At 30.2% G+C, this 20,546-nt stretch overlaps 1 protein-coding gene and 2 non-coding genes across 6 annotated transcripts; 2 read left to right on the forward strand and 1 right to left on the reverse strand.

Moving 5' to 3' along the window:
* Positions 1-705: 705 nt before the first annotated feature.
* LOC120069558 (uncharacterized) lies at positions 706-3,906 on the reverse strand. 4 transcript variants are annotated; one of them, XM_090306692.1, is made up of 7 exons: positions 3,689-3,906; positions 2,860-2,924; positions 2,710-2,739; positions 2,428-2,624; positions 1,781-2,286; positions 1,322-1,567; positions 706-1,071 (listed from the first exon to the last, which is right to left on the reverse strand). In XM_090306692.1, the coding sequence occupies exons 1-7, from the start codon at positions 3,725-3,727 to the stop codon at positions 994-996; spliced, it is 1,161 nt and encodes a 386-aa protein (XP_090162818.1). In that variant the 5' UTR covers positions 3,728-3,906; the 3' UTR covers positions 706-993. The 4 variants fall into 4 exon arrangements, with proteins under 4 accessions (XP_090162818.1, XP_090162819.1, XP_090162820.1 ...); XM_090306693.1 differs by having other exon boundaries at positions 706-1,065; positions 3,689-3,879; XM_090306694.1 differs by having other exon boundaries at positions 2,428-2,578; positions 3,689-3,840.
* A 6,620-nt stretch (positions 3,907-10,526) lies between these two features.
* TRNAF-GAA (transfer RNA phenylalanine (anticodon GAA)) lies at positions 10,527-10,599 on the forward strand. The gene has a single exon. It is a non-coding gene; the product is annotated as a tRNA-Phe (tRNA).
* Positions 10,600-18,950: 8,351 nt separating this feature from the next.
* On the forward strand, positions 18,951-19,023 carry TRNAF-GAA (transfer RNA phenylalanine (anticodon GAA)). The gene has a single exon. It is a non-coding gene; the product is annotated as a tRNA-Phe (tRNA).
* Positions 19,024-20,546: the final 1,523 nt, after the last annotated feature.

Genomic DNA, 20,546 nt, shown 5'->3' on the forward strand with positions numbered 1-20,546 from the left:
TGGCCATAGTAAACATGGAACGAGAGATAACAACTTTCCAATTTTTCTCCCTCATACTTCTAATAGCCACATAATCACATTACATCAGCTACCCTTTCACAAATATATGAACAAATCGTGTTACAGATTAATCTTTCCACTTTTTCTCTCATACATCTAACGATCATACAAGTTTTAACCACATTACGACCGTCAACATCAAGTATTTATCATTCCATAAATAATGGACTAATTACCAAAGTAGGCACAAAATGAGATTAGATCTTGTTTTGATTTTCATTGTGACATGACCTACTTGATGAAAAGAAAAGAAAAAAAAATTGAAAAAGGAACCCTAGTTTCTAGAACAATGTGACTCAATGTGGTCCCATAGAAAAGGATAGATAGCAGCATATTGTTTAATTTATAGTTCAGTATGCTCTTTATCTGACCAACCTCATCCACCAAATGTGAAGTTTGGTTTTGGCTGTGCTCATCAAAAGAAGAAAAAAGCAACAACATTTGGCTAGGTTTGTCATAGCAATGGTATTAGGGGGAAGTTCAGTTATCAATACAGTGAGTCCAGAGAAGGAGGGAGGGAAAATTTTGGTGAGTGAACTTGGGGTTGAGTGAGACCTCAATACCTCGAAAACTTAGTTGATCATGTAATTTCTGTATCTTTCACATTTCAATATATTCCTGTTCAATCAATGCCTGTTACTATGCTTAGGTAAACTTAGAAATGATATTTGGGCATGGAAAAATGAGTGGTGGTCAGTGATAGTAATCAGTACTTGGCATCATTTTACAGACCTATTTCTCCAAGTAGGCATATTTCAAAAAGAGAGTTACAATAGCATTAGCTTTGGGTCAGATGAAAATTAATTTGAACCCATAAGAATGAAACTTACAACCACAGTCTGGAAAAGCAAATGAAGAGATTGGTTGCCTGCCCCATTGCCTCCTTTGTATGTGTAGCGATGTTTTATATATATACAGAATCCATCAGATCAGTCAACGGAAGTACACCCTGTTCTTGCTTCCATTTTCCAGATTTTTTCCTTCACTTGGATGACAATTTTTAGCCTGTTGCTGTGAAAATTACAAAATAGGTCATCAAAAGAAGATGTAACAATTGATTATTTATTAATATCACTAATTGATCCAAATTGTTATCTCAATGGAAGAGATGTTTGTGATTGGGATAATTCAATCCATCCTATGAACAAGTGCAACTGACAATAACAGAAAATACCTTTATCATCAAATTACTACTTATTCCAGAAAATGATGCAAGTACGGATTTCAATATTAAAATAGTTGAAACCTATAATCTTTTTACCTTCAAGCTAACTAGTCTTTGTGGAGCCTTATGCTGTGTCCTTTTCTGATCCTTGACCATACTAAAAGTAGATTGGTCTCTACCATTGCATTTCTGACTCACAGCAATCCTCCCTATTGCATTCTCCTTTCCAGCTACTGCTGTTTTGCGTCTTCCTGTTCCATCTAAACCTTCCTTTTTCTTCGGCTTTAAGCAAGTGTTTTGATAGTCTCTTCGCTGTACTAGAGAAGCTTTTGGACGAAGTATCTGGTTGAAGAACAAGGAAGGTAAGTACATCTCCCTAATATTGCAGAGAAGTTTGCACATTCACTGACAGATTAAATTTTTCAATACCATTTCTCTAACAGAAAATTCATTGCAAGAGAACCTTAAATTGAGTTGAGAAAATTAACAAATTGAGTTGAGAAAATTAGCTTTGCAATATAGATATCTCAATCTCAAATTGTAACAAGTTCTCACCTTTGGTTTTGCAGCCTCAAGATGGGTGGCCTTAGCATTATAGAGTTTACCAATCCTCCTTGAGTTGGAACTCGCATCCTCCACATGAATCTTTAATGTGCTTGAGAAAAGACTTGAAACTTTGGACTTGTTCATTGATGCATGAGTCATCCTGGAAAAGCTTCCAACACCTTGAGTGCTTTTCAAGTGATGTTCTGATGTTTTGGTGATACTTTTAGCACCAAAACCAGGATTCAAAGAGGAGGATATGCTTGAATTACTCGAAGAAGAGTTATGGCCGCTTGACTGTCTTTGACAGTTATTAACTTCCAATCTAGACGCTTGTCTGGTGACGCAGCTTTTCCTGAGACTTCTCCTCATATCTGACAAAAGTTTACTAGAACTGCTGAATGGTTGACTTGTTACCGCCGTTGGCTTATGTTGTTGTCGATGGCCAGTACCAGTTATGATTGTGCTGCCTGTTCTGCTATCAGCTGACTCCTTTCCCTCTGAACTCGAACCTATAACTGAAACATTTGGAATGACATTTTCAATAAAACAGCTTGCGTAAGGAACCTAACTTGAATTTGAACTCAAGATTCCTTTTGAGTTTGTAAAGCTCGATTTAAGGTTCAGTTTAGTGGTTGATCCTGAAATTAGCTTCTCACCTACAATATGCTTGTCCATTACAAAACCCTGACAACTGCCTTTGCACTTCTTGTCGTCAAAATCTTTCCCTCTTGATCTTGAGACAGAATTAGGAAGATTCGAAGAAGACACTGATAATTCAAAATCTAAAGTCTTTCCCTCCTCATAAAGCTGAGAAAATGCTGATTTTAGATCATGAGAGGAACTTTGGTGGACCCTGATATGTGTACAAGTAATTTTAAGAAAAACACAATATATATTTCACATCTATCTGTAAATGGAAAACCTATATGGGTGCTTACGGGTGGTGTGTATAGAACCATTTATCATCACTGCAATCAAAGTAAAAGCATATGAGGAATTAGTATGATGAATAATTAAAAAGAAAATCATGGTATTAAATGCATACAAATCTTAGACATGTACCATGACCAATTATATCAGGTACTCACATGTTCTGATTGTAGGGCTTCCCTTCTAAGGTGAGATCAACCCACATGGGTGCTTCAATTTCTTCCTGACTCAAGCAGAAATTACACACCAACAAAATGCTTCATCATATACCACTTCTTTTTATTATTATAAATTTTGAAAAATCACGAACAAACTTCACCTTAGTTTTATAATCTAATATCAAAATAAGTGTTTAAAACATAGGCAAAATTTAAAATCTAAGGCAAGGAGTTTCTGCATCTTTCATTCATTTTCGAAAACTAGCTAAGATTTCAGAAGTATGTAAAAAGAAAAATGAAAAACCAGACCCCAAAAAAAAAAGTATATAACAATCCCAAAAACAAAAAGAATAAATAAAGATTAAACATCAGACATGAACATCATCTCTCTCTCTCTCTCTCTCTCTGAACATTTTGATTCTCAATCTAAAATTCTGAATCATTAAAATGAAGCAATTCCCAAACATTTAGGCATTACTTTCTCCCCTCGTTTTTCAAGCACAATAAAAAGGAAGAGAAACATGATATATGAATATATAGGATATTTGATGAACAGAAAACCACATAGTATTAACCAATTACTCAAGAAACTTGGGGTCAAAATTAAAACCTGGAAATAATCAATCAATTCGATCTCCACAAGAAACCCAAGACAAAATAGGAAGAATACAAACAAAGAACGAGAAATAATATTAACAAATTAAACAAAAATGTGAAAGAGAGAATGATCAATGAAGAAAACCAATCAAATATCCCATTTCCCCTCAAAAAGGAGGGAAAATCAAAGAAAATTAGAATAAGAAATGAAATCAAGAACGAGAGAATATACCAGGAAAGCCCAATAATCATTGGACTTGATATGCATCATTTTTGGAGGCAGAAATTCTTCTGGAATTGAAGAAACTCGCAAACCAAAATCGATTTACTGTGTGTTGGAGGTTCCTGAAAGCTTCAAAATACCTCCATTTTCAGGCCAACGTTGATTTGATCGAACCCTTCAGCTTCGAATAAAATGAATGGCGCCGTTAATGAAAATAAAAAACTTGCAGAGTTCTGTCGTTGGAATGAACGGTGTAGATGTTTTTAGGAAGTGCGGCATAAAAATAACATTTTTGACCGTTGGAAATTTCAAACTGTTGGAGGACGCAAAATTACGTTATTGCCATAATTTACGGTTTTTAACTTTTTATTTCAGTTAATTTACACTCTAAACTACCTATATTTATTTCTTTTCTCAAGTTTTAAAAGTGTCTAAAATTTTTATGAAGTTTTATTGTATTTATTTGTTTCATAAAGTTTTAAAAGTGTCTAAAAAGGTTTACCAAATTTTTAGTTTTGTGTTTAATATATCTTTGAATTTTTTTTCGAGAAAATAGATTTTTGAATTTTTAATTTAGTATCTATTAAGGTTTTGATATATTGGAGTTGAACAATTATACTAATTTGGTTCTTTTGCTTTGAAATAAATTACTAATTCATTATAAATAAAATTCAGTTCTACACAGAAATTATCCCTTATATGTTCATAGAAATAACAAATCATTATGGTTAACATTACACGTTTAGTCTATAAAATCATGATTAAAACTAAAAACAAACAAATTTTGCAGGATTTAGAGGTTAATGACTTGCTTTGAAAAAAAAATTGTTGATTACTTTGTTGAACCTTGTTATTTTTTATTTTTCTATTAATAAATTATCATTAAAAATCTATATGAATAAACGAAAACTTCTGTACTAAAAAAAAGTCTTAACTTTCTTTTCTATTTTCTTTAAATACATTTCTTTCGAATCTTTCTTATTCCTAATTGATTTCTAAATTTAAAATAATTTAGTGAACTTTTTAATCCCAAATGGTAGGTTAACATTTGTAGTTTAAAAAAACAATGTAAAAATTTATGATTTATTTCTGTAAATTCTAATAATACTTTCATAGTTGGAACCATTACAAAATTTAAAATATAGAAATTAAATTGTTACATATTAAAAGATCATAAATTAAATTGTTAGTAAATGAAGTAGTTAATGGTGTGGTTACCATTATCCTTTTTACAATGATGAATTTTGTATGTATTCCCAAGAAAAGTTGTTCATTTTCCAAGATCTCGAAAGGGTGTGAAAATACATAAAAACTCTAGAATGGAAATGAAAAAGAGATATAACTCTAGTTCCTTCGAAAATGATAAGATCTTTGGCACAAGAAGGGGTTGATCCATATCATCTTGACTGGATTCTGATTTCTCTATGGAAAGGACCATATAAAACGATTTCAAATTTAAAACGAATCAGTCGACCTGGTTTTCAAATATATTCTAACTATCAACAAATTCCTAGAATTTTATGTGGAATGGCATTGTAATTCTTTCTACTTCTCAGGGTATAATGACAGACCGAGAAGCTAGACTATAGGGAATCGGCGGCGAAATTTTGTATTATATATGGTAATCTTTATGGTATTCAAATTGTTGACAAATATTCTCTATTTAAAAAACAAAAAAGTTCTTAATATCGCTCCCCTTCATTAATTGATACTTTGAAAGGTATTTCATCTTGAATGAAAGAACAAAAAAAAAGTGAAATTTTAGATGAAATTTTTATTTGAAAATTGAAGTTAGGGATAAAAAGTGGACCTTTAATATTAATATTGTTGTTTTGAAACTTATTAGAGAAATATTGTTGTTTTGGGAGTTCGAGACTAGAAGTCAAGTGTTGAGGATTCGATTAATGTAGAGGTCGAACGTTGAGAACTCGACAAACAAAGAAAAACTTGGAAACAATATGTATATTAGGGTTGTCGAAGGTTGAAGTTTCGACATACATAAATCTCGCTAATTTTGTGATGAGGATCTCGCTCTAGAAGAAAATCTCGCTATAGGTTGTCGAAGGTTGAAGTTTCGACATACATAAATCGAAACTTCAACTCTCGACAAGGAGATAAGTGGGTGAAGGATCTCGCTCATGAGCAGGATCTTGCTCATAATTGTCTTCACTTTATTTACTTTCTATAGATATATATATATATAACTAATGAGGAAAAAAACTAATAATCATTAATGAAAAAATAACAACAATAACATAATTTTATTACAACTAATAACTATAATTGAGTAAGTTTAATGAAAGTGCATATATTAAAATTGATTATAATTGAAGAAGTCTGAAAAAATATGGTCAACCTTGATTTTATTATCAAGAAAATTAAAAAAAGGTGTGAGGTCCTATCACCCCTGCTCCGATTCCCCTGCGCGATTCCCTGCATGCATTGATCGACTGTATGCATGCTCCCTCTGCCCGCCACTAATCCGAATCCCCTCTGCCATAGCCTTAATGCCCCTCTGCCACAGTCTTAATGCCTCTTCAACCATAGCTTTAATGCTTCTTCAACTACCCCAAACCCCAACACTCGACCTACATCCTTTTAAGCCCCCATCCTCTTCATTTTTGCTCACTCACTCCCTCGATAGCTCACTGCCCTTGATTTTGCTCAATCCTCTCCCCTTGATTTGCTCACTACCCCTTCATAGCTCACTGCCCCCTCACTGCCTTCGAAATCATCTTCCTCTCTTCCCATTTCCATTTCCATTTCTCTTCTTGTATTTCGTTTAATACAAATTATTCTCACACAACTATACTGGTTTGTTACTCTACTAAATTTTTATTTTTTATGAATAATTATAAATTTTATTTTTTTTCTTATATTATTATTTTTTTATAGATTCTATTTTTTTTTTTTAATTTTTTGTAGTTGTTGTCAGATAACAAATAACAGGAAAAAAGGGTGAACGTTGTCACTTTGAAGGAAAAAAGAGAACTACTGTCGAATCTGTAAATTGAACTTATGATATTTGAAAAGTTTAGTTTATTCTTATGATATTGATTTATTTAGTATTAACTTTGATGTTTATAGTGTTAAAATGTTTAGTTTATTGTTATGTTTAAGAAATTCATATTTATAGTTTAATACAAAATTATTGTGATAGTTAACAAGTTTAGTATAGTTTCAAAAGTTTAATATAGTTTGAAAATTTTAGTTTATTCATACGAAAATTATTGTTGTTATATTTATTGTGATAAGTTGATATTTTCTAGTATTAACTTTGAAAATATAGTTTAATTTTAATTTGAAAAGTTTAATTTGTTGTTATTTTTAAAAATAGTTATAAAAAATTTAATTTATTGTTATGTTTAAAAATAATTATAAAAAGTTTAATTTATTGTTATGTTTAAAAAGTTGATGTTCATAAAACTTAAAAAGCTTCTGTTTATAAACTAAAAAATTTAATATTTTTTAATATACTTCTTATAAAAAGTATAATACAACCACCAAGTGGGAGTTTTTCCATAAATGTGAACAGTAGAATTGTATTTGAACAATTCATTGAAATGGTTGAGATGTTACTTAGTATAGATATGGGAGCAAATCAGATACAAATAATATATAGACATCCCAATCTAGAACTGTAATGACCCGAGTTCATGAGGGGTACATGAATGAACCAGTATCACATCCGAATGAGAGGGATCTTAAGGACATGAAAGTATGATTAAAAAAAAGGCTTAAAAAAATTGAAAGTTACTACCTATACCAACAAGGTGTACCTTCCTTTTTGGTGGCTCAATCATAAGAACTCCAAATTGGGTGACCTACAGGGAATTTTCCTAGAATTGAGGGAGGTAGAAGGGAGGATGACATAGCCAGGTTGCCTGGGACGTAGAGCCCAGTGCCAAATGTGTTGGAACCCTTCTGCGTGAGACCTTACTTCTGCGACTACTCAACAAAATCTCCTTAAAGTCTCCTCGAGTAGTCTATTCTAAAATTTAAAAAAATCCACCCAACGCCATGTGTCATCACCTCATTTGTCAGAGGTCCAAGGGGTCCATAGAATCAAAATATTATTCTTTTTCTTTTGCGTTTTTTTTAGAAGAGAGAAAGAGTCGAAGTTTGTCAACTGTACCTCGGTGTGACCCCACTTGCCAATAAGATTAAAGGATTGAGGTTAAGTTTAATATTGTTAGGAACACAATTTTGTGAGCTCACAGATGATGCAGATGAGGAACCCGTCATAAGATATGCGCGAGCATATATACTACAAATGATGGGTGGAAGTCTATTTTCAGATAAATCAAGTCATTTTGTTCACTTGGTGTTCCTGCACTGTTAGCTAACCTCTATGATGCGGGGCGGTATTCGTGGGGAGCATGCTTGGCATGGTTGTATAGACAACTATGCAAAGCAACAAGACCTGAGGTTCGAGAGATAGCTGGGCCTCTCATACTTTTGCAACTATGGGCTTGGGAACGATTTCCAACAATGGCTCCACAGCTACAACATGGTAATAATGCTCAGTTAGTTGGACGAGCCTACGGTTCTCGGTATGTTATTTTAATTCAATTTAATTTTTATATCACTGATCTAGTTAATTTAAATTCTAAATTATCAATTTAAAAATTTAGGTGGAGAGACAAATTTTATGTGACTAGGACAGTCACACATGTAGTCAGCCAGTATAGATACATGTTTGATCTGCTTCAACCTAAACAGGTACATTACACTGAACCTAATTAATTATTTTATACACATTTTTATTGTATTTGTCTTTAATATTCTCTAATATAATATTTTGTGTTTCAGGTTATTTGGGAGCTGTACAAAATTATTATGCATACTTTGCCTAATTTTTATACGAATGGTCAAAACATATGGTGGACGATGAGTCTTCTCATATGTTTTCATATTGGTGAGTGACATCTTCCTAACAGGTGACGAGACAATTCAGTTTTCAGCAAGATGTCCCATCGCATTGTAATACTGAACCCTACATGATATTGACTTAAGAACTGAAGATTGGTCTGAAAAAGTTGAACATTTGGTAGTGCGATGGTATTATCGTGCAAGGTTTATGTAGTGGGGTTTCTTTTGAACAGTTTGACACAGATGTCACTCCAGAATATATTCATTGGTATAATAATATCACAAGGCGCTACGTCACTCGTCCAAGAGCAGCGGTGGGTCATCTGGTAAATGAATTAATATTATCTAATTATTTTTAATTTAAATTTATTTTAAATATTGTCTAATTGTTTTATAATTCACAGAAATCGAACAACAGTAGACTCCGTGAGGTTGCGAATGATCCAAACCAGGTTCTTACCATATGTAGTGACAACCAAAGCTATATGGAAGAAATTCATTATATATACGATATACCTATTGTTCCTCCACTAGCTCTTAGACGTAGAGGACCTGTTCGGGAAGAGGATGAGTTTGGTGAGGTTGCACATAATATGGAAGAGTTGCCCCCTATGATGCAGACGTAGAGTCAAACTGATTATGTTAGTCCGATGATGATGATGCCAGCATTTGGTTCAGGACATCATGACTCAGAGGCTGGTCCTCCGTCTTCATACGTACATGGACATGGTTGGGGTCGTGGAGAGCATAATGAATATTTATATTATGAAGCGTCTGCAGAGGTAAGAAGAACCCGAGCAACCTCAAGTTTGAAGTCGACGACGACAACCAGCTCGAAATCGACGATGTCCACCTTATGGGATACATTGATTTTTGTAATTATTTTTATATAAATGAGATATTTAATTTACATTTTTTTATTTTTATGAGATATATATTTTTTAATTTATTCTTTTTAGAGTTTAAATAAAATAATAAAATATTTTTAGAAATTGTTATTATAAAATGGAAAAAAAAAAAAGAAAGGAAGGAAGAAAGAAAGAAAAAGGTGGAATGGGTAATAATTAAAAAAGAAAAAAGGGAAATTTGTACGGATGACCCAAAAATTGAAATGTACTCTCGCTCTCTATCAAAATCTCGCTCTCGCTCAAAATATTTTTAGAAATTATTTTTATAAAATGGAAAATAAAAAAAATAAAAAATAAAAAAAGAAAGAAAGGAAGAAAGAAAAAAGAAGGTGGAATGTGTAATAATTAAAAAAGAAAAAAATGGAAATTTGTACGGATGACCCAAAAATTGAAGTGTACTCTCGCTCTCTATCAAAATCTCGCTATATCGCTCTGGCTAAAATATTTTTAGAAATTATTTTTATAAAATGGAAAAATTAAAAAGAAAGAAAGAAGAATGTGGAATGTGTAATAATTAAAAAAGAAAAAAAAAGAAAAATTTATACAGATGACCCAAAAATTGAAGTGCACTCTCGCTCTCTATCAAAATCTCGCTATCTCACTCTCGCTCTCGCTCAAAATCTCGCTCTCGCTCTCAAAATATCGCTCTCACTCTCAAAATCTCACTCTCTCTCAAAATAACAATGTTTCACCTTTCTGAAAATGCGAAAGGGCAAGGTCGAGGGTTCAAATTCGACCTATCTTGGTCCTCTCAAAATCTCGCTCTCTCTCAAAATAATAATGTTTCACCTTTCTGAAAAAGCGAAGGGATAAGGTCTGAGGGTTCAACATTCGACCTACCGTAGTCGAATTTTGAACCCTCAAGTTATTAAAAAAAAATAATAATATTTTATAAATAGTTTGAAAACAACAGTATTTTCCTAAATAGTTTCTAAAAGGACAATATTCTTTTAATTTTCTCGAAAAAAAAAAGTATAAACAAAGAATTTTTCAACAAAAAAAATATATATATATATATATATTTGTAAACTAATTAAAATAAGTTAAGGTTTTTAAGTAACCAATTAGCGGGGATAGCTCAGTTGGGAGAGCGTCAGACTGAAGATCTGAAGGTCGCGTGTTCGATCCACGCTCACCGCAATTTATTCGTTTTCTTCTCATTTCAGCAAAACGACGTCGTTTCACGCTATGATTGGCCAATGAAAACTAGTGAAGGAATATGGGCCAGGGTAATGGGGTCCGTCCACTTGAAATATATAAGCCAGCGCCCATATTAACATAGTGTTCGTATACTGAATTTGAATAATAATTTAATAATACAATATAATAATTAAAAACTAGCCATTTTCTTGTCACGAAATATTGCCTACTTTTCATTTTAAGCACTTAATTTGAATAGGATGCTTGAAATTACATTAATATTAAATCAAAGTGCTCTTAGTTGGCAAATAATTATATAAATGATGCATTTTTATTTTGGTTTTAAGAGGTATTTTTGTTTTAAAAAACTATTATTTAATATAACCATTTCAACCTAAATAATTATAACGAGACAAAGTGACAGTTGTTCAAACATACCTCACCATTAGATTGTGATGTTTCATATTTATGGTCTAAATTACACTTATAAACGAAAAGATTGACCACTTCAACTTGAATAATTGTAATGAATAACAAAAATACAAATTATTAAAAGATGTAAGTACAAAATGGGGATGTAAAATTTTTTCCCATAACTAGAGATGTCTATTTTCCTATAAGATTTTTTCGTTTAGACCGGAAATGGGGGACAAAAATTCTCCATAAGTTAAATGGAGACGAGGATGAGCCTCGGCCCAATTTGCTTCTTTTTCACTTTATTATTATAATAAATAGAAATATTATTATTATTAGTAGTAGATTATTATATAAATATTATATTTAAAATTCAAATTTTATGGGGCGTTTTGGGACAATGAGTTAATTATTATAATTATAGGTTATTATAATTGGGTTATGTTAATTTGTGTTTATGGTGTAGATTATTTTATTTTGGGCTATAATGGTATGTGTTTGAGGTATAAACTATTTTAGTATGAGAAGGAAATAGTAAACACTATAGCAAATAATAAAAAAAAATGATGAATATAAAATAGAAAAAAAAAAACTGTAGTAAATAATAAATACTGTAATAAATGGGGGTTTTGAAATAGTGTTGACTATAGCTATTTGAAGATTTAAGATGTAGTCATTATATTTTGATGATAACCGTTGCCCTAAACACTCCCTTATTGTTTAATGGCGAAGATAATAAATATTTAAATTGAACATTTAAATTTAGATTATATATATGAATAATTTGATAGGTAATTATTTCTTTCTACATAAAATTTGAGCAATTTCACTATAAATTCAATTTGTCCAGATCCTTACGAATTACACGGATCTTGTGATCTTTTTTTTTTTTTTTTTTTTTTTTTTTTTTTTTGTAGAAAGTCCTCGTCATGCTCCCTATGAAAATAAATGAAGAAGTTTTTGCAGATATAAAGAATAAAATAGGAAACGGGGATGAGAATGGAGAAGTCATCTTTATCCTCGTACTCATTGTCTCTTTTATATATATGATTTGCGTATTTCTAAGATCAACAAACAACTTTTCTCTCTCTCTTTCTTTTTTAATAATAAGAAATATATTATAAATATTATAGAAAATATTTTATGATAGATGTTGCTGCCAAATTCACAACAAGTTGTCAACATGAGCTCTTGTTGTTTTCCTCACTAAAGGTAGGTCCTAAAAGTATGTTGGTTTTTCCCTTTTCTTCATAATCAATAAATTTAATGTTATTTTGCATATTCAATGTATATTAATTTTCTAACATAAGTATAATATTTTATGATAGTGTTACCATGACAAATCTCACAAAATTAGAATTTGCTGCCTTTGATATTAACGACAATAATTATTTGTCATGGGGTACTTGATGCCGAAATCCACTTGGATGCTATGAATCTTGGGGAGACTATTAAAGAAGAAAATACAACATCTAGTCAGGACAAAGCAAGAGCTATGATTTCTCTTTGTCATTATCTCCATGAGAAATTGAAAATTGAGTATTTTATAATAAAGGATCCTCATATCTTGTGGAAAAATTTGAAAGAAATGTATGATCATTAAAAAAAAAAAGTTATTCTTTCTAAAGCTCGTTATGAGTGGATGCATTTGAGGCTACAAGATTTCAAATTAGTAAGTGGTTACAACTCTGTATTATTTAAAATCAGGTCGACATTATTGTTACACGAAGAGAAAATTATTGTTGTTGATATGTTAGAGAAGACATTTTCTGATAGAGTAAACTAACATGCAACGGAATAAATTAGAATCAATAAGCACTTTAATATCACTTAATTTGAGTTTAAGAACATGCATTGAAACAAAATTTCAAAAAAAAAAAAAAAAAATCATGAACTACAACCTTTGACGATTCTCTTCAAATCTTCTTCCTCTCCACGAAATCAGCTTCCAAATTGAAAGTAGACCACCACTAAGATCTTCTCCACTATTCTCAAGCTCAAATTGTGTGGTGGAATACTTGAATTGAAGCCAATTGGAATGAAATAGAAGAGGGTTTGGAGGGGTAATTTCTGTAATTTTTTTTCCTACCAAGATCACTTGAATCTTCCACAAATTAAAGTCAAGGACTTCAATTTATATCCCAAACCAATGCAATTAAGATTGCATGAAGGATGCAACTTTAATTTCCATTGAAATTGAACTGGTATAAGGTGGATTTTGAGTGAAAAAATCCAATTTTGGATTTTCCCACTTTCACTTATTTTTAAATTCAATTTTAATATAATTTGAATAATTAGTTTTAACTAAAAACTGATTTTTCAAAGAAAAATTTTTAATTTAATTTTTATAATTTTGGATTTTCAAAAAATCCAAAATTCCAATTAATCAAATTATCAATTTTGAATAAATTTCAAAATTAAATAAAATTGAATAATTAATTAAACTAATATAATTAATTTAATCTAATATAAAATATAAAATATTATAATTCACCTATCAAATATTTAAATCATAATTTAAATATTTTAAACTCTCCAATTTTATTTAATTTCTAAAAAATTAAATGTTTTAATTGTATCAAATAAAACCCTAATCGAATTTGGACACTTCAAATTCAAAATCATAATTTCGAATTTATTTTAAATCGGTTCAATTCATTAATCCAAGATATAAATTATGAGCTTAGGGACCTTATGGACCTACAGATCATAAGTTCCAACGATTTGAGATTAATTGGCTAAACTCTTTAATTATCGAGACACACCACTATAGCTCGATAGTTGCACTCTTCTCACTGTAGATATATTTCTGTCCATTTTTAACCATATACGAGTAATTGAAACATTTGCAACAATGAACCTGAAGTTCATGAATCCAAACATATTTACAATTTGGCATGACCGATTGGGTCATCCAAGATCTATAATGATGAGAAGAATTATTGAGAATTCAAATGGACATCCATTGAAGAGTAGAAAATTTTTCAATCTAATGAAAATTTTTCAATCTAATGAATTATCATGTGATGCTTGCTCTCAAGAAAAAATGATAATTAGACCATCACTAGCTAAAGTGGGGACTGAATCACTTGCATTTTTAGAACGAATTCATGGTGATATATATGGACTTATTAACCCACCAAGTTACCATTTAGATATTTTATGGTAGTAATAGATGCATCCAGTAGATGGTCACATGTGTGCTTATTATCAAGTTAAAATCTTGCATTTGCAAGATTACTTGCTCAAATAATTAAGTTAAGAGCACAATTTTCTGATTATACAATTAAGACCACTCGTCTTGATAATGTTGGTAAATTTACATCCCAAGTTTTTGATAATTATTATATGTCGGGATCAGTGTTGAACATCCTTAGCTCATGTTCATACACAAAATGGTTTAGCAGAATCATTTGTAAAACGTTTGCAATTAATTGCAAGACCATTACGTATGAGAGCTAAGCTTCTTTCATTTGTATAAGGACATGCTATTTTGCATGCAACGTCACTTGTATGCATTAGGCCAGTAGCTTATCATAAGTACTCGCCATTTCAATTAGCTTATGTTCATGAGCCAAATATTTTCCATCTGAGAATTTTTGGATATGCAGTATATGTTCTAATTGCTCCACTATAATGTACTAAAATGGGTCCTCAAAAGAGGTTAGGAATATATGTTGGATATGATTCCCGTCAATTATTAAATATTTTGAACTCTTGGCAGGTGATGTATTTACTACATGATTTTCTGATTGTCATTTTAATGAGACAAAATTTCCAACATTAGGGGGAGAAATTAAGAAATTGAAAAAAGAAATTATATGGAATGCATCAATATTGTCTCATTTAGATCCCAATACAGACCATTGAGAACTTGAAGTTCATAAAATAATTCATTTGCAAAGTATAGCAAATCAATTACTAGATGCATTTATAGAGCAAAAAAAGTAACTAAGTCATATATACCAGCTGTAAATGTTCTATTAAAAATTGATATCTCAACACAACAAGTTATAACTAATGAGTCTGGAACATGTCAGAAGTGTGGTAGACCAGTGGGTTCCAAAGATAAAAATCCTGGAAAACGACATAATGGCAAAGATAAAAATCCTCGAAAACAAATGTTCCATTAAAAATTTAAGAGATGTATTCTCGATGGTGGATGCAATTACATTAAGACATTTAATTGACTTGAATGTGTATGAAAGTCTAGACATGCATTTTATGGATGTAGTCACAACATACTTATATAGATATCTTGATAATGATATTTATATCAGAATCCCATAAGGATTTAAAGTACCTGAAACATATACATCAAATTCCCAGGAATGGTATTCAATAAAGTTACAGAGATCACTATATGGATTGAAACAATTAGGACGGATGTGGTACAATCGCATGAGTGGATATTTATTGAAAGAAGGATATCAAAATAATCCAATATGTTCGTGTGTTTTTAGAAAGAAATCACAATCAAGATTTGCTATTATAACTGTATATGTTGATGACTTGAATATAATTGGAACCCTTGAAGAGCTTTCAAAGGCAATAGAATATCTTAAGAAAGAATTTGAGATGAAAGATCTAGGAAAAACAAAATTTTTCCTTGTTTTGCAAATTGAGCATTTAGAGTTGAAATATTTATTCATCAGTCAACTTATACAGGAAAAGTTTTGAAAAGATTTTATATAGACAAAGCACATCCATTAAATATTCCAATGGAAGTCCGTTAATTGGATATAAAGAAAGATATATTTCGACCTTGAGAAGATAATGAGGAAATTATTGGTACTGAAATACCATATCTTAGTGCAATTAGTGCACTTATGTATCTTGTTAATAATACAAGACCAGATATTGTATTTTCAATAAATTTATTAGCAAGATAATTCTTCTTCAACAAAAAGACATTAGAACAAAATCAAGGATATACTTCGTTATCTCCGATGAATGATTGATATGAGTTTGTTTTATTCAAATAAATCAAATTTTAATCTAGTTGGTTATGCATATTTGGACATTTATCTGATCCACATGAAGCTGGATCTCAAACAGGTTATCTGTTCACATATGGAGAAACTGCTATATCATGGTGATCGATGAAACATACCATAATGGTCACTTCCTCAAATCATGCTGAAATTCTTGCAATTCAGGAGGCTAGTCGAGAATGTGTATGGTTAAGGTCAATGACTCAGTACATTCGTGAAACGTGTATCTTATCTTCTAATAAAAATCTCCCAACAATATTATACGAAGACAACATAGCTTGTATAACCCTAATCAAATGAGGATATATTAAAGGAGATAGAACAAAACATATTTCACCGAAGCTTTTTTACACTCATGATTTTGAAGAAAATGGCGACATCACTATACAATAAATTTGTTTGGAGGATAACCTGACAGTTTTACAAAGGCATTACGAACTGTAACTTTTGAAAAATTGGTGCATAACATTGGAATGCAACAACTTAGAGATCTTAAGTGATATTTTCGAAGCAAATATTGTATTTTTTTTAGGAGTATGTATTATATGAAATATGTACTATTTTTCCTTCACTAGGGTTTTTTTCCATTGGATTTTTCCTAGTAAGGGTTTAACGAGGCATATTTCACATATATATAATGGGCATCTAAGGGGAGTTTTATAAATATTATTGAAAATAGATGTCTATTAGATGCTCATGCTTAGTGTTTATTGACCATGTGTCATGTCCCCATTTTCCAAAGTATTATCCATGTGTTTTGTAAATACTCATTCTTAGTGTCCATGTAATCCACTTCCTACTTGCCAAATTGTTTATAAATAGTGGCCTTTGATGAGTTTTGAAAGATATTCATTGGGCAAATTCCATACAAATTGGAGATAGTAGAGAAATTTGATAATTTCTCATTTCTTATTTTGTTAATTTATTTTATTATATATTATTTTATTTTATTGTTATATTATATTTTATTACCATCTGTGTTCCCGTTGTACTTCTCAAATTCACAACAAAAGAAACCTTTTCTAAAACCAAAAGTGATTTGATATGATAACAATGTTTTCTAGTTTTCTAAAATGTCTTTGTTTCTTGGAATTTTATTTAGATATTTTTTTTCCTTCAAACTAGTTTTCTTTAGTTTAAAAAAGTTGGAATTAAATTTTGGAAAACTTTTAAATGGTAGATAACCAAAAAAAAAAAAAAAAAAAAAAAACTTATATGTGAAAATAATATCCATATACTTAATTTCTAGAAGCCAAATAGTTATGAGACGGGACTAAATTAACCGATACATTTTTGTATAACTTTACATAAACTGCTTTATAGATATGAATTTAGAAAGGATAATACTTGTGTGCATCCTAAGGTACATCGTCTTTATGCATCCCACTTTCATTACTTACACTACAAAAGAATTAAAATATTTTAAAAAAGAAATAGGAAGAATTTGTCACATGACAAATTATGATTGGACAATTACGTGAGATATATAAAGATAGGTACTGATCGAGATGCATTAAATATTTTTCATTTAGAAACATAAAATTTTCATTTACAGAAAAAAATATTTCATTCACGTTTTCATTTAAAAATTTATTTTTTCAGGAAGATTTCAATAACATGTGATCTTTGGGCTATTTCTATTGGAGATTGTTCAGATGGTTGGTATTTTGTTGGTTTAGTTAGATTTTTCGTATGATTGTTCGGATTTTTTTTTCTCCATCTTTGTTTTGCCTAGATAACGGAGCTAGAAAGATGATCATCGAATGTATCAATTATCATGCATCTTGAGATCAAAAGAGACATATAATTATGTATTTTTAATATTTTAATTCAACATTTCACTTCATCAAAAAAAAATTATTTGTTTTACTATCTTGTTGATAGTGGATATTCAATTATATTTGAAATTTTAGCATCATTTTATAGTTAAAAATATCCTTTATGAACTTGTAGAGAAAGGCGGCATCATCTTCAAGGTAGAGAAGAAGTGTCTTATTACTATCGACATTGTTCACTACAAAATGTTATTAAATGTAATTTTCAAGTGTTGAAGGCTCAATTTACTATCCTTAAACAAATGCATCATTCTTCAAGCAACACACAAAAGTATATACAAATGATATGTTGCATGATTCACAACTACATTAGATTGAATGATTGTCGAGATGATATATTTAAAAATAAATTTCACAGATAGAAAAAATATCAAACTATTTACAGAAATAGCAACAAAAAAAAACACTGAAAGACACTAATAGATATCGATAGACTTCTATCACCTCTATTAGTGATAGACTTCTATCAGTTTTTATTATTTGATAGACATTGATAGACTTCTATCGGTATCTATCTGCCTCTATAAAAAGGATCAAAATTTTGCTATTTTGTGTAAATAGTTTCTCTTACTTTTCTATTTTTGAAAAATCCCCTATATTTAATGACTTTAGTAATGAATTAATGATCGTCGAGAATATACACAGTTTGTCAAACAATTTGCAGAGTTGAAATTATTTAAGATCAATGACTGAAGTTAGAGATGACATTGTCAATCAAATTTGGACAACATGTGAATGATAGATTCAATTTTTTTTATTGTGCATTGTTGTATTAGTGATAAATTTTGTATTCTTTTTCAATGTATAATATGACATATACTCTTTATATTCAATTATTATAAAAAAAAAAAAAAAAAAAGAAAGAAAAAAACCAAAAAAATATTCAAACAAAATTATGTTTTTGTTATTTTTTAAACAAACCTGAAATAAAAATAATTATCAAATATATTCATGTTTTTAATTCTTAAAAAGTGAAAAATAAAATGTACGAAAACAAGAAAATAAGAAACGGAAATACGAATTGGAAACTAGAAAAGGGGACAGAAAGGTTGTGCGGTTTTAGAAACCAAAAACCTTATTAAATATATTAAATAGTATTTAACAAACAGCGGGGATAGCTCAGTTGGGAGAGCGTCAGACTGAAGATCTGAAGGTCGCGTGTTCGATCCACGCTCACCGCATTTTTATTTTTGTTTTTAACCAACAGATTTTATTCATACGACGTCGTTTGGTTTGCTATGGGCCAGGATAAATGGTCGTTTTCAGCCCACATTTTCACTTGAGCCCTATTTTAATTTCTTTCTAATTATAACACGTCGAATCCCTCCCCCCTCCCCCCCCGCGAAATATCAAAGAAATATAAAATACTGACTAAAAATTATTTTTTTATTCGATCCAATTTTAAACTGATTCTTACCTTTTTAAAAGGCTGTATTTCTGTTAATAAATTTTAAAAATAAAAGAAAAGTACATTTTTAATTCCTATGTTTCAGTACTAGGTAAATTTGGTCTATGTATATTCAAAATTTTGATAAAATAGAATTAAAAGGTCATTGGGTTAATTTGCCCTTACACGAATAAAAAAAAGTTAAAAGACAAGTATGTCTACCTCCTCTTTTATGTTCTATAGTTTATGATTTTTCGCTAACTCTAAATTCTAAAATTATTTTCTAATATTTATTTAGATTTATTCATTTAAGCCACACATAAGCATACACAAAATTCTTTGTCCACGAATTGAATGACAAAAGCCTTCAAATATTATTTTGAAAAAACAAAATTTCAAACTTCAAGAGTTATTGAAACTTTCCAAATTTCAAGAATATAATCGAAACAAACCTTTAAAATTCAATGGTTGTTTTTATAATTCAATTTTATTACTAAACTGTTTCATTTTCGTTTGATTACATTTAGCTTTTGTTTTAAGTTTGTGAAAATTGATTGATTTCTTATCATTCTTTATTTTCATAAAACATTTAAACCAAGTTTAAAAAATTAAAATAAAATAAAACTTAAAGTCCTATTTGATAACCATTTTGTTTTTACTTTAGTTTTGAAAAATTAAGTCTATTTTCTCTCAATTTCTTACAATGGTTTGCATTTTTCTTAAGTGAAAGAGTTGAATTCTTAACCAAATTCTAAGATAACATATGGTTTGCATCTTCATTTGAAAATATTTTTGGTAATTTTATCATTTAAAACAATTTTCCTTTAAAGAATTGAGCTTGATTTTTGAAAATATTAGTAAAAGATAGATAACAAAGTAAGAAATTTAGAAATGAAAAGCTTAATTTTAAAAAACTAATTAAAAGTTAAAAAGGAAATAAGAGTATAAGTGCACATTTAGTATAAAAACATCACTTCTCTCCTCCTAAGTCAAAATAAACTCATGAAAATATATGAGACTGAGAGATCTCGAACCTGAACTCACATGAAGGTTATGTTTTGAAGCAATGTATGACGTCTAATAGATAGAGGACTGCAAAGAGTAAGGGGAACTGAGTGAACCTTGATCTCATATTTCAAAAAAAGAAAAAAGAAAAGAAAAGAAAAGAAAAGAAAAATACTTAACTGTAAAGTCTTGAGTTTAGGATGAGGACATAAATGAACCGAGATCACATCCACATGAAAAGAGATCCTGGAGATATGAAAGTATAGTTGCAAGCCTTAAATCTTTACTACTTTTCCTAAGTTTAAGTTAAAG

Source organism: Benincasa hispida, chromosome 11, assembly GCF_027475165.1.
Source record: "Benincasa hispida cultivar pf3 chromosome 11, pf3_genome.v1.1, whole genome shotgun sequence".
Lineage (NCBI taxonomy): Eukaryota > Viridiplantae > Streptophyta > Magnoliopsida > Cucurbitales > Cucurbitaceae > Benincasa > Benincasa hispida.

Coding starts and splice junctions, on each gene's coding strand:
- LOC120069558 (XM_090306692.1), bottom strand. CDS start 3,727: ATGATGCATATCAAGTCCAATGATTATTGGGCTTTCCTG. Junction 2,740..2,859: donor AAGCCCTACAATCAGAACAT/GTGAGTACCTGA, acceptor CTTTGATTGCAG/TGATGATAAATGGTTCTATA. Junction 2,625..2,709: donor TGGTTCTATACACACCACCC/GTAAGCACCCAT, acceptor TACACATATCAG/GGTCCACCAAAGTTCCTCTC.